General features: G+C 54.7%; 1 protein-coding gene across 1 annotated transcript in view; it reads right to left on the reverse strand.

Annotated features, from left to right (window-relative positions):
• Positions 1-1,368: 1,368 nt before the first annotated feature.
• The window catches only part of REXO1 (RNA exonuclease 1 homolog), a 46,550-nt gene continuing 34,773 nt past the window's right edge, over positions 1,369-13,145 (reverse strand). Inside the window, exons 11-16 of the mRNA XM_084221119.1 lie at positions 12,141-12,214; positions 8,494-8,604; positions 8,055-8,170; positions 7,764-7,902; positions 4,500-4,620; positions 1,369-3,687 (exon numbers count right to left, since the gene is read on the reverse strand). Of these exons, the coding sequence (XP_084077245.1) occupies positions 3,599-3,687; positions 4,500-4,620; positions 7,764-7,902; positions 8,055-8,170; positions 8,494-8,604; positions 12,141-12,214 (650 nt within the window). The 3' untranslated portion in view covers positions 1,369-3,598. The remainder of the gene's footprint in view (positions 3,688-4,499; positions 4,621-7,763; positions 7,903-8,054; positions 8,171-8,493; positions 8,605-12,140; positions 12,215-13,145) is intronic.

Raw genomic sequence — 13,145 nt, forward strand, 5'->3', positions numbered from 1 at the left:
CAAGGGAAAATATATAGGTTGGATATCAGGAAAAAAGTTTTTTACAGAAAGGTGATAAAGTTCTGGAATGGCTGCCCGGGGAGGTGGTGCAGTCCCCATCCCTGGGTGTGTTTAACAAAGCCTGGATGTGGCACTGGGTACCTGGGCTCAGTTGGGGTGCTGGGGCTGGGCTGGACTTGATGACGTTGAAGGTCTCTTCCAACCCAGGGATTCTGTGAATTCTGTGGATTCTGTGAATTCGGTGAGTTGAGGTGTGGGCTGGGGGCTGTGAACACCTCAGGTACTGAACTGGGGTCTGCAAAGTGATTTTATGAATTCTGAGAACAGCGGCTGCGAATTGCAGGGGTGAAGCAATCACGGAATGATTTGGATTGGGCAGCAGCCAGGCTCCAAAAGGGCAGGGGGGAACAGGATGGGACCCCTCGGGGCAGGGACCCCACCCACCCCTGAGCTCGTGCAGCACCTGTGACACCCTGTGCCAGAGTGGTGGGGAGGGGACACACCCGAGGGACCCCACAGGGCCACCCCCACCCCAAGCAGCACAACGGGATCCTGTCCCCACTGCTGTCACAGAATCCTGGAATGGTTTGGGACCTCAGAGCCCATCCAGTGCCACCCCTACCATGGCAGGGACACCTCCCACTGTCCCAGGCTGCTCCCAGCCCTGTCCAGCCTGGCCTTGGGCACTGCCAGGGATCCAGGGGCAGCCACAGCTGCTCTGGGCACCCTGTGCCAGGGCCTGCCCACCCTGCCAGGCAACAATTCCTGCCCAAGATCCCATCCAGCCCTGCCCTCTGGCACTGGCAGCCATTCCCTGTGTCCTGTCCCTCCAGGCCTTGTCCCCAGTCCCTCTCCAGCTCTCCTGGAGCCCCTCCAGGCCCTGCCAGGGGCTCTGAGGTGTCCCTGGAGCCTTCTCTTGTCCAGGTGAGCAGCCCCAGCTCTGCCAGCCTGGCTCCAGAGCAGAGGGGCTCCAGCCCTTGCAGCATCTCCGTGGCTCCTCTGGCCTGGCTCCAGCAGCTCCATGTCCTCCTGCTGCTGTTGCCCAGGGCTGGGGCAGCTCTGCAGGTGGGGTCTCACCTGAGCACAGGGGCAGAGGGGCAGAATCCCCCCCTCCCCTGCTGCCCAGGCTGGGGGCTCAGCCCAGCACAGGGGGGGTTTCTGGGTCAGTGCCCATGGCCGGGGCAGGCTGAGCCTCTCACACCCCAGGGCTGGGATTGCCCAAACCCAGGTGCAGGACATGTTGAACCCACTTCTCCAGTTTGGGAAGGATCTCCTGGGAAGCCTGTCCAGCCCCTCCCAGCTCCAGGATGGCTCCAGCACCTCCCCCCCATAACCCACCAGCAGGCAGAGCAGTCTCAGACTCGGGGATGTGCATCTAGTCAACACTCTTTTATTAAAAACAATTACAAAAAGTTACAGGTTACAATCGTTCTGTACAACCCAACCAAACCTCTGGTGCCTGGGGGATGATGGCAGCCCTGGGCCAGGACTGGCTCTGAGCACACCCATGGTGTGGCTGGATATGGTTCCACTCTCCCAGGGACATCCCTTGACACTGCAACCCCCCCACACCCCCACCCCAAAAGCCTCAGTTTAGGCTGACCATGGGGAAAGGAAGGGGAAATGATGGAGATCCACGGGCTGGCAGCATTCCTGCCTGGAGGAACCCCTGCCTGCCCCGGCCCCAGGAGGGGGATGGAGCCAAGGGCTGCAGAGCAGGACACAGCACACTGTGCCCATGGCTGTCCCAGGGGAGGAGCTGCTGTGGGAGGTGGGAAGCAGGAGCTGCCTGCTGAGGAGCAGGCAAGAGGCAAGAGCCAGGTCTGAGGCCTGGCTGCTCCAGGGACATTCCATCCCTGCAGCCAGGGGTGAAGATAAATGAGGGATAAACATGGCAAAGAGGCAGAACGAGGAACAAACCTTCCCTCCCCAGCTGGGAGGCACTGAACTGTCTCGCACAGCCTGGGCAGGAGCAGCACTGTTCCCTGCAGGCAGTGGGACAGGGACAGCCCAAGGTGTCCCCAGGCTGCTTGGGGTGGAAGCTCCAAGGCAGGGAAGGAGTAGAGCTGGATGTGGAGCACTGGGGGAGCTGCATCCCCAAAACCTGGGGTAAGGAACTGGCTGCCAGAGGAAACACAGATGGGCTCAGCAGCACCAGGAGTCTGTACAGCCCCACTGCTCCTGGAGAGCCTGGCAGAGAAGAGAAGTCACCTCCCTGCCTCCCAGGGCAGCACGGGATGGGAGAGGCCACCAGGCCCAGTGTGGGGCTGTCCTGGACCACAGCCCAGCAGGACATGCAGGGGACACACAGCTGTCCCCAAACCTGAGCCCAGCAGGGGCACAAAGGAGTGACAGGACCTGGCTCTGACAGGAACCAAAGCCCAGCAGCTGCTGTGCCCCACTGTCCCCAGCCTGACACAGCAGCCACCAAGGGACACAGCTCCAGGGCTGCCAGGGAGGGGTCACGGTGCTCCCTGAGCCCAGCTGAGGGACACGGGGTCCATGGGGATTGCTCCCCTCAGCTCTGCTGTCCCCAGAGGGACCCACCAGTGCCACCCACTCACCCCAGTGACAGTCACAGCCAGCAGCTGCTCTAGTCCAGGTGCCAGACACTCAGCTGGGTGCTCTGCTCCATGCACAACCCCCAACGTGTCAATGAGGTGAAATGAAGGATCTTCCCCTATTGCTTTTGCCTGGACCAAGTCCCTGCAACATGGCCAGGCTGGTGGGGAGTCCTGCACTCTGCTGAGGCCACCCTTAGGTGCAACCTTCCCTGCACCCCCAAAATCCTTGTTCCCTGACACAAGCTCACCGGCGCCCTGCTGGAAGCTGAGTGATGGGATGCAGCCTCTCCCTGGCTCTGGGACCTGTTTGTCCCTGTCCTGCCTCGTGGCTCCCTGAGGTCTGGGCAAGGTGGGACACACTGGTGGTTTCCCCCTTTGCACTGACTGCAGAACCAGGGGCCAGCCAGCCCTCAGCAAGGAGATCACCTGCGGCACAGCAGGTGGCAATTCCCAGATCCCACCTCATTCCTCTCCCTCAGAGCCAGCCTCCCTTTTCTGCAGCTCTGCAGTGGGATTGCACCAAGACCTCTTTTCCCAAGTGCTTGATCCTCAGCTCTTGCTTCCCACACCAGCTACACAATCCAATCCACTCAGCTTCCTGCCCAACCTTCTTCCATCTCCCCCCTCTCCAAACACTGCTTTGGAGTACAGAGGCAATTTAAGTTACATTTGGGGGAAAAAAAAAAAAAGTAAACAATCTACCTTTAACTGAACCAGAAAGATCCTTCTGCACATCTCCAACCTACCTCTAACAAACTTCTCCTAGGAACCAAGAAGTTCTGGTTGTGCTACTCAAAACCACCTTGCCAGGCCCAAAAGGCAGAGCTTGGACCACAGAGAATCCCTAAGGTGGAGTCTGAGGATCTGAGAGCCACCACCTGGGCAGGGGGACTGCAGGTGTGAGTCCAGGAGTCCTGCTGGGATGGTGGGGAGCAGGAACATGCTGCTGGCACGGGGGGACAGAGTGGCTGTGGGCATTTATTGCACTGCTTCTTCACAGAGGCGCAGGAGAACAGCAGAGACGCAGCACGAGGTCATCGCTTCACCTTCGCATCCTCTCTGATCTTCCACACCATCAGCTCCATGCAGGCTCTGGCATCCTCACTGGAGTCGTGTCCTTCCACTGGGGACACAAACACAGTGGCACTGACCCCTCTGCCTGCCCAGCTCAGCTCAGCTCAGGGAGCTCCCCAGGCAGAGCCAGCTCCTCCCTGGCCCTGCAGCCACAGCCACACCTGGGAGCACCCTGAGCCACAACTGGGGATTGAAAGAATTCCACAGAATCACAGAGTGGTTTGGGGTTTAGGGTTTGTTCAGGCTCATCCAGTGCCACCCCTGCCATGGCAGGGACACCTCCCACTGTCCCAGGCTGCTCCCAGCCCTGTCCAGCCTGGCCTTGGGCACTGCCAGGGATCCAGGGGCAGCCACAGCTGCTCTGGGCACCCTGTGCCAGGGCCTGCCCACCCTGCCAGGGAACAATTCCTGCCCAAGATCCCATCCAGCCCTGCCCTCTGGCGCTGGCAGCCATTCCCTGTGTCCTGTCCCTCCAGGCCTTGTCCCCAGTCCCTCTCCAGCTCTCCTGGAGCCCCTTCAGGCCCTGCAAGGGGCCATGAGGTGTCCCTGGAGCCTTCTCTTCTCCAGGCTGAACACTCCCAACATTAAACATGCATTTTTTTCCACTAAACCCACACGTTTTGCTGGGCTTGAGCCTGACACCATCAGCTGTGGAACAGCTGGGAGCTTCCCCAGCAGTGTTTACAATGTGCTCAGAGGAGATGGGAGGGAACAGGCCCCACTACCAACAGGAGGGTCCATCTCAGCTGGCCAGAGAGAGAAGGGAGGGCAGGACTTGGCCTTGGCAGAGCCACCCTCAGCCTTCCCACAGCACTTCCTCTGTCCCACTCAGCACAGGGAGGGGTCCCCCCGAGCTCTCACCGTTGTCCTGGATGATGCGTTTGAGGTAGTCGGCCATCAGCGTGCGCAGGGCCCGCTTGTAGGGCAGCCCCAGGCGGTGGGGGAACACGATGGCTGTGTCCACCACGGTGCCATGGATCAGCTGGGGAGGAGCAGAGGAACAGGGTTATTTCCCCACTCCCACAGGGACAGGCACTCCGGGGATCAGCCATGCTGTGGGAACCTTCTGGTCAGCTCTGGGCTCCGTGCGGCGCTCTCGGCAGCTTCCCACCCAACCAGTCTGGCAGGAGGCTCTGGCTGCATGTGGGCACATTGCAGGGTGTGGGCACACAGCATTGCCACTGCTGGGCCAGCCCCACAGCCCTGGAACCTCACACTCAGGAGGTTTCCTGAATCTCAGCAGAGACTGGGGCTGATCCAGTTTGTGTAACTCCAGCAGGACAGGCCAATCCTTAATCTCCCAGCCTGGAGAAGCTGGAATAGCTCTGGAGTCTTTTCCAATTAAAAACTAAATTGAAGAACCAGCTGACTGCACAACAGCCCCCGTGGGAGTTGTAGCAACCTTTCAACTGCTTCTCAGTCTGGTGAGGGGCACCCCTGCCCGTGGCAGAGCACTGGAACTGGGTAATCCTCGTGGTAATCCAACCAAACCATCCTGGGATTCCAAGATGGGGACAGAAGTGGGCTGGATGTGCACACATGACAAAGCAGGATGTACATCCCGCTGCTGCTCCAGAGCAGGCCTGGCCTTCAGGGTGCAAACCAAGCCCAAATCCTCCCATCCACCACCAGTGACTCAACAGGAAGTTTTTAACCAGCACCAGCTCAGCAAGGGTGGAATGGGACAAGGACATTCTATCACTGAATCATATCAGAGAGTGTTTTGAGTTGGGATTTTTAAAGGGCTTCTACTCCATCCCCTGCCATGGCAGGGACACTTTCCACCATCCCAAGGTGCTCCAAGCCCCAGTGTCCAGCCTGGCCTTGGGCACTGCCAGGGATCCAGGGGCAGCCACAGCTGCTCTGGGCACCCTGTGCCAGGGCCTGCCCACCCTGCCAGGGAACAATTCCTGCCCAAGATCCCATCCAGCCCTGCCCTCTGGCACTGGCAGCCATTCCCTGTGTCCTGTCCCTCCATCCTTGTCCCCAGTCCCTCTCCAGGCCCTGCCAGGGGCTCTGAGCTCTCCCTGGAGCCTTCTCCTGTCCAGGTGAGCACCCCCAGCTCTGCCAGCCTGGCTCCAGAGCAGAGGGGCTCCAGCCCTCTAATCCACCAGCTCAGCTATGAATTGTCACCATGCAGGAGGAACTGAGGATGCTGAACAGGTCAAAGTGCTCCCTGCCCTGCACCAAGGGGGCTGGGGACTGCCAAAAGGCCCCACCTGATAAAGTCCATAATCACAGGGCAGATTGGCTTTTTTTAACACTGATTTCTTCCTCTCAGGCTGAGACAAGATGAATTCTCTGCTGTCATGAGCTGCATTCAGTGGGAGCTGAAGGAATGTGGGTGAAGGCAATCCCACATCCTGAGCACAGGAGTGAAGGGCAGAGCCTAGGGGATAAACCTGTGTCCTGTCCCAACAGGGATGACTCCAACAGGACCCTGATAATCCCCTCCTCTCGGCCTCCAGGCAGCAGCTCATGCTGCAGAACAACCCACAACTCCATCAGTAACAGCTCCACAACTGCACTTTAACAGGAACAACCTGCTCCACTCCTCAGAATATAAAACTGCCAATGTTATGGATAATCTCCCCTGGACTGCACTCAGCCCTGGCACCCTCCCAGACACACTGGTAATTACTTATGTAGATCAGGAAGAGTGAGGAAACAGGATAATAAAGCTTTAAATAAAACTTGAAATGCCATCAGCACTTGGAAGTTGCCACAGCCATTAGTGAGATATGGCTTCAGTGCCACAGCCCTGGGCCATTCTGCTGTGACAGCCCACATTGCTCTGGGCTCCTCCTCTTGGCAGCAGCTGTGGTGCTAAGAGAAAATCAAGCCTCTAAGAGGCCAAGGCAGTCATCTCGAGCTGATCTAACTGGAAATAATGTCTTTCTGATTATGATGAAGCCTCTCCAAGGCTGGGATAAAGGGTGCCACAGAGAGGTAAAGTCTTTTACAGGCATTAAAAGCTCCTGCTTCCAACCCAGCCCTGGGAGCTGGCAGCCACAGAGGTTTCAGCAGGAGAGCTGTGGGACAAAGAATGACTGAGGGAAGTTCTGGCATGTGAGCACAAAGACTTGGCTCCTGCCTGCCACACACTCTCCTGGTGACCCAGGACAAACCCCTGGGGCCTCAGTGCAGGACACACACCCTGGCAGGACAGCAGAACTGGCTGAGGGATGGGCACACCAGGGCACACACAGGTAAAAGGTCAAAGTAACTTCATCCAAGTAACACCACAATTTCTAGAAAAGCTGGCACAGAGCAGAGAACAGATTAGGCAGGGGTGAGAGGCAAATGATTGGGGATCAGTCATAGAATCATGAAATGGTTTGGGTTGGGAGAGACCTTAGAGACCATCTTGTTCCACCTGCCACAGGCTGCTCAGAGCCCTGTCCAGCTCTGTCACCCAGGCCAGCAGCAGCCACGAAGAGTTCAGGTGACACCATGAGTGACACATGTGACCCCACTTCCCTGCACTTCCACCACAACCAGCTTCACACAGGCTCAGAGACTGGACAAACCACGGAATCCTGGAATGTTCTCAGTGGGAAGGAAGGGACCCACAGGGATCCTTGATCCCAGCCCCTGTCCCTGCACAGCCACCCCAACACCCCCACCCTGAGCAGCCCTGAGAGCTCCTGCAGCTCTGGCAGCCTTGGCACCATTCCCTGGGGAGCCTGGGCAGTGCCCAGCAGCCTCGGGGGGAAGAACCTTTCCCTGAGCTCCATGCCAAGCCCTGGCACAGCTCCAGCCCTTCCTGGCCCCCTGTCCCTGTCCCAGAGCAGAGCTCAGCCCCTGCCCCTGTGCCTGCCCTGGGCAGGAGCTGCAGCCCCCGAGGAGCCTCCCCTCAGTCTCCTGTACTCCAGCTGAACCAGCCAAGTGCCCTCAGCTGCTCCTCATGAGGCCCCTCGAGACCCTTCCCCACCCTCACAGCTCCTCTGGACACTCTCTAATGGGTACATGGCTTTTTTATACTGTGGTGCCCAAAACTGCACACAGGACTTGAGGTGAGGCCACCCCACTGGTCCTTGGAAATAAACAGTCCCTAAATTCCACCTAACACCCCCCAGGGTGGGACAGCACCCCAGGGAGATGTGAAGGCAGAGCCCAAGTTACCTTTAGTGCAAATAAGTCGCTTTCCAAGCTGTGCCCTATCAGAATGGTGTCTGCACTGAACATGTTCAGTAGGACGGCTTGGACATCCCGCAGGGTGATGCTCGTGTTCTCCAGGTCCTCCTCTGTCACACCTGAGAACCTGCAGAGCAACAGCACACAGGTGGGAGTCCTTCACCTGAAGAAACACCTCAAGACCCAAAGCCCCTCAGCCTTTAGGGAGTGGTGGTCAGTGGAGTTTCAACAAGTTCCTGAGAGAGCACAAAGCTCCGTCCCAAGGAAGACCATCCTCACCTGGTGTTGTAATCCACCACCTTGGAGTCTGGCTTGACAAAGGTGTCATACACCACTTTCAGCTCTGAGTTGATCACAGTTACTCTTGTCAGCTCCAGTCCTTGCTTAGTGTAGCACTGCAAGAACAGGGCAGATGTGATGAGAGGCACAGGCCAACCAGTGTGGGATCTGTGGAGCCTCTCACCCAAGGGCTGCAGCTCCCAAAATGCAGCACATCTGGTGCAGCAAGGCCAGGCAGCAGCACTGCCCAGCGTGGGCCAGTCAGAGCCTGCCAGGGCTGCACAGCCCTCAAGCCAAACACACCAATCAATAAGAGCTCATTTACACCTCCAGCACCAATATTCAGAACAGAGAATCAGGTCAGCAAACAGCTTCCCTTCAGCCACTTGTGTCACACCTCAGGCAGCCCCAAAAAGCTTTGTTTTGGCTTTGGACCCACCATTTCACAGTCTAAGGCATAGATGCCAGGGTAGCCATCAGTCGTGGGCAGCTTCTCAAAAGTCTTCACAAAACCATCCAGGCTCTCCTTGCGCCCATCGTGCACGTGTTGCTGAAAGGAAAAGACAGGGACAGCTGGTGAGCATAGGAACAAGAAGCTAAAGAGCCCACTCCAACAAACCCCCACTTGGGTTTTAATAATTTCTTAATGAGGAATAAGTTTTGAGAAGTTCACAACCACAGCAAACACACCATGGGCAGCCCTAATTCCATTGGCACGTCAGGGCTGGTGGCATCGTACTGACAGCACATGGAGGAGCAGGACATCACGTGTCTGGGGAGAAGGAGCTTTCAGTCTGGAGGAGAATTCGACAGGAAGGGTCACACTGAGGCCTGATTTTGCTGTAACTTCAGCTCCTGGGTCCTGTGGCCAAGACAAGGCCAGGTGCAGGATCCTAAGCCCAGACATCCCTGTGTGAGCACGAGCAGGCAGCTCCAGAGCAACCTGTGCATCCCCACACTGCACTCCACACCCAGGCAGCCACAGCCCCAGGAGCTCCAGCCCACCAGCACTGAGGCAATAGAGGGCATTTCCAAGTACCCTGCATTGTTCCCAGCTAAAGCTCCAGGGTCAACAAGATCCAGCAGGAAAACTCAGGGAGTGATTTCACAAGTGGTTTCAGCCAGTGCATGACTGAGCTGCTGTTGCAACACAGGTACTCCCACACTCCTCCACAGCTCAGATCCCACTGGTTATCCTGAAACCTTCCTGGCAAGCAGGGGTTCTGAGCTGGAGGAAGTTTAAAGGGGAAGCAGAACAGGTAACAGAGGGCAAGGCAGAGCTGGGACTGCCCTTTGCCTGCTGACATGGTTCTAGGTAAAACCAACCTGCAGCACACCCAGAGGTGATGCTCTCCCTCCCTTATTCCCCAGTGGGGTTTTTTGTTGTGTTTAAGTTTTGTCTGTCCCTAAATCTCCAGGTATTTGTGTACAACCACAGCAACCTGGGCACAGCCTCCTTTGCCATGCCCAAAACCATGGGAACACTGAATCCTTGAGGCTGGAAAGGACTCCCAGGATCATCAAGTCAACCCAGCAGCCCCACCATGGTCACCACTAAACCACGTCCCCAAGTGCCACACCCACATGCTTCCTGAACACTCCCAGGGATGGTGACTCCACCACTGTCCTGGGAGCCCCTTCCAATGCTTTACAAACCTTTCAGTGAGGGAATTTCCCCAATATCCCACCCAAACCTCCCCTGGCCCAGCCTGAGGCTGTTTCCTCTCCTCCTGTCCCTGTTCTGGGAGCAGAGCCCGACCCCCCCAAGTGTCCCCTCCTGTCAGGAGCTGTGCAGAGCCACAAGGTCCCCCCTGAGCCTCCTTTGCTCCAGGCTGAGCCCCTTCCCAGCTCCCTCAGCCTCTCCTGGTGCTCCAGACCCTTCCCCAGCTCTGTTCCTTCCCCTGGACATGCTCCAGTCCCTCAGTGTCCTTCTTGTCATGAGGAGCCCAAACTGACCCCAGGAACTGAGGTGGGGCCTCAGCAGTGCCCAGCACAGGACAGAACTTCCCAAAGGTCTCACCCTACAAAGAATGAAACTGTTCTGGTTTGTCCCAGGATTAAAGGCTGGAGAGAGGAGGAACTGAGGCTCTTGTAAAGCTGCCATGTGTGGGCAGAGAGGAAACCAAAGCAGGATTTACATATTTTCCTGCACAGGTCACTACTGCAGGTACAGCCAGAGCACAGGAACTGCATCATTTAAAGTTAATGAGGCAGCTGGACCAACACTGAGGCCAATCTCTCCCAGATTCCACAGCCAGCACTGCTCAAAGGCCTCATGGGTCACTGCTTCCCTGGTGCAAGGGGCTGCACCTGTCCACTCTGCACCCATGGCATGGAACTGCTCTGCTGAGGGATTGGGGAGAGCAGCTCAGCAGCCAGGAGACACCAAACACTTCTCCCTTCTTCAGCCTTCACTCCCTGTGTAATACAACAGAACTGAGCAGTGAAGTGAAGAAAAAAAAAACATTAGGTATTTTTCTCTATCAGTTGTTGTCCTGAAAATGCCCAATTCTTCCTGCCTGGGAGGAGGGCAGGGAAGTTGCTCCTGTTTTTGAGAGCCAAGGCAGCACAAAGAGCAGCCTCTGCAGGCTCCCTGGAGCAGCACAGCTCCCTCCTGCCATCTCCTGCCTCCCTGCCCAACTGCAGCAAACCCAGCTCACTCACACAGCCGAGGGGCTAACCCTGGCTTTTCCCACCATTGCAGGGCAAAACAATTCATGTTGCACTTGTTTTATCCCCTTAAGGGAAGCCACTGTTCTTCTAAAGGCTTAAGCAAGGATTTCCCACCCCTGTGCTTGGGCACACACAAGCTTTTCTAACCAGCTTACTGCTCCAGTTACTGAGAATGGTGTCTCATTACAAATATTTTCTGCTTTCAAAACCCTTCTTCAAAACTGAAGGATTCTGTGCTCCCCAATACCCCAACACCCCAAAACTTCACTGGGTGCTCTGATGCTGAGCAGGCTGTGGATTCAACCTGAAGCTTCCAAGGGGTGCTGTGAAAACTGGGTGCTTATAAAAAGGAGGGAAAGGGAGTTTTTATGCTGATATGGAGGGACAGGACACAGGGAATGGCTCCCACTGCCAGAGAGCAGGGCTGGGTGGGATCTTGGGCAGGAATTGTTCCTGGGAAGGTGGGGAGGCCCTGGCACAGGGTGCCCAGAGAAGTGATTAAAAAAAAATTCCTAAATTCATGTGGAAAAGAAAGAAAAGTAATAACCTGATCCCATCCAATCCAACTGTGCAGGGCTGGCTTTTATAGTGTAAAAAAATAAATTGAAAAAAACCTTGAATTTTGCCCAGAATCACCTGCTACCTCTAGCTTTTGGTTCTCCCCTGTGTGGCAGCTGCCAAATATAAAAATGCCACTAAAACAAGTGACAAGGAACATGCCCAGAGGCCTGGGAGGAAGGCACAGGACAGGCTGGGGATGCTGGGGTGGCACACCAACTCTCCTGCTGCCTAAGGGAAAGAAAAAAGCACCTGTGCAAAAGTACCCAGACACTGCTCTGCTCCATCAATCTCCACATCTGAGAAGCTTCTTCATTCTTTTTTCTAGAGCTGGGCTCCCTCAAAAGAAGTTTTGTGATATTTTGGAATTACAAGAGGCTCCTTGGGAAGGTTCCTCCCCTCATTACAACCAAGGACAGGCAACAAACAGAAAACTTGGCAGAAAAAGATTTGTCCACCAGAATAAAGTCACCTTAATGGGAACCTGGAAAGGAAAAGATGAGGAAAAGGGTTTGGCACACTGTTGCCAAGGTCCTGAGGCTGCTCCTTCAAAGGAAATCCCTTCTTTCCCATTCCTTCTGTGATTCACTGAAGAACATGAGCTTTTCTGTGTCCCTCAGGTAGATGAGCTGGGCAGCCCAGGATAAATGAACCCAGCTCACTCCAGACAGCTGAGTGTCAAACACTGGACTTTCCTACCACCACAGAGCAAAAAGAATTAAGTTGCACTTGTTTTATCCCCTTAAGGGAAGCCACTGTTCTTCTAAAGGCTTAAGCAAGGATTTCCCAGCCACTGCCACTGTGAGCAGAGCACAAATGTCACTGAGAATAAAGAGGTGTTGTTCCATCACTTACTTTAGCAACCTGGCAGCCTGGTGACCCCACAGCTCCGGAGCAGCAGCTGTAGTGAGTTTCCCACCCACCTGGCACTGAAAGAGAAGGAGATGAAGGGTCAAGGAGAAGGCTCTTGTTAACAAGAGACCTGAACTTCAGCTTTCACTGCAGATCCCCTGGATAAGCACGACAATAATGTGTCAAACACAGGGGAAAAATAACTGTGGATTCACAGGCAGCAATCTAAAGAGTTTAAGTCTCTGGTACTCAGCCAGACAAACTCCAGAAGCCATTCAGATGCTCTGATGGAAAACCAGAGCAGAGCTCAAACTAGGTTAGTGCCTTGCTGCAAATGAATTCAACCAAGATCAGTGAACTCTCCTGGGAGTGACAGACCTCTAGTGCTCCCAGGCAGCCTTTTAAAGGGCTGATTCTTTTCAAAAAGCACAGGAAGGTTTTTTCCTTTACTTTTCTGAACAAAGATGAAACCCCCCCTGCTGCACCCCCACTGTCACATTCTGAGGACAGCCAAGCCCAGCAGCTCTTTGTGAGGTCATTGCAGTGACAAGCACAGAACTGCCACCACCTGGGAGCATGACAAGCCCCAAAATCAAGCTCAAAGCTGAGGAAGAGCCTATGTTTGGGGCTGGAGCACAGGCAGCAGGGCCAACCTGTGGGTATTCATTATTGTGGTGTTGTTGTGGGTCACAGAACAAGGTGAGAGATGAGAATTGACTCCAAGTTCTTAGAAGGCTGATTATTATATTATATTATATTATATTATATTATATTATATTATATTATATTATATTATATTATATTATATTATATTATAGCATATTATAGCATATTATAGCATATTATAGCATATTATAGCATATTATAGCATATCATATTATAGCATATTGTATAATATTATATCATATCTCATATTATAACATATTATATTATAACATATATTATATTATATCATATCATTTATCTAATATAGAATATATTATATGTCATATCATATTATATTATCTA

The sequence above is a fragment of the Fringilla coelebs genome (genome assembly GCF_963513975.1).
Source record: "Fringilla coelebs genome assembly, chromosome: 24".
NCBI classification, from domain to species: Eukaryota; Metazoa; Chordata; class Aves; order Passeriformes; family Fringillidae; genus Fringilla; species Fringilla coelebs.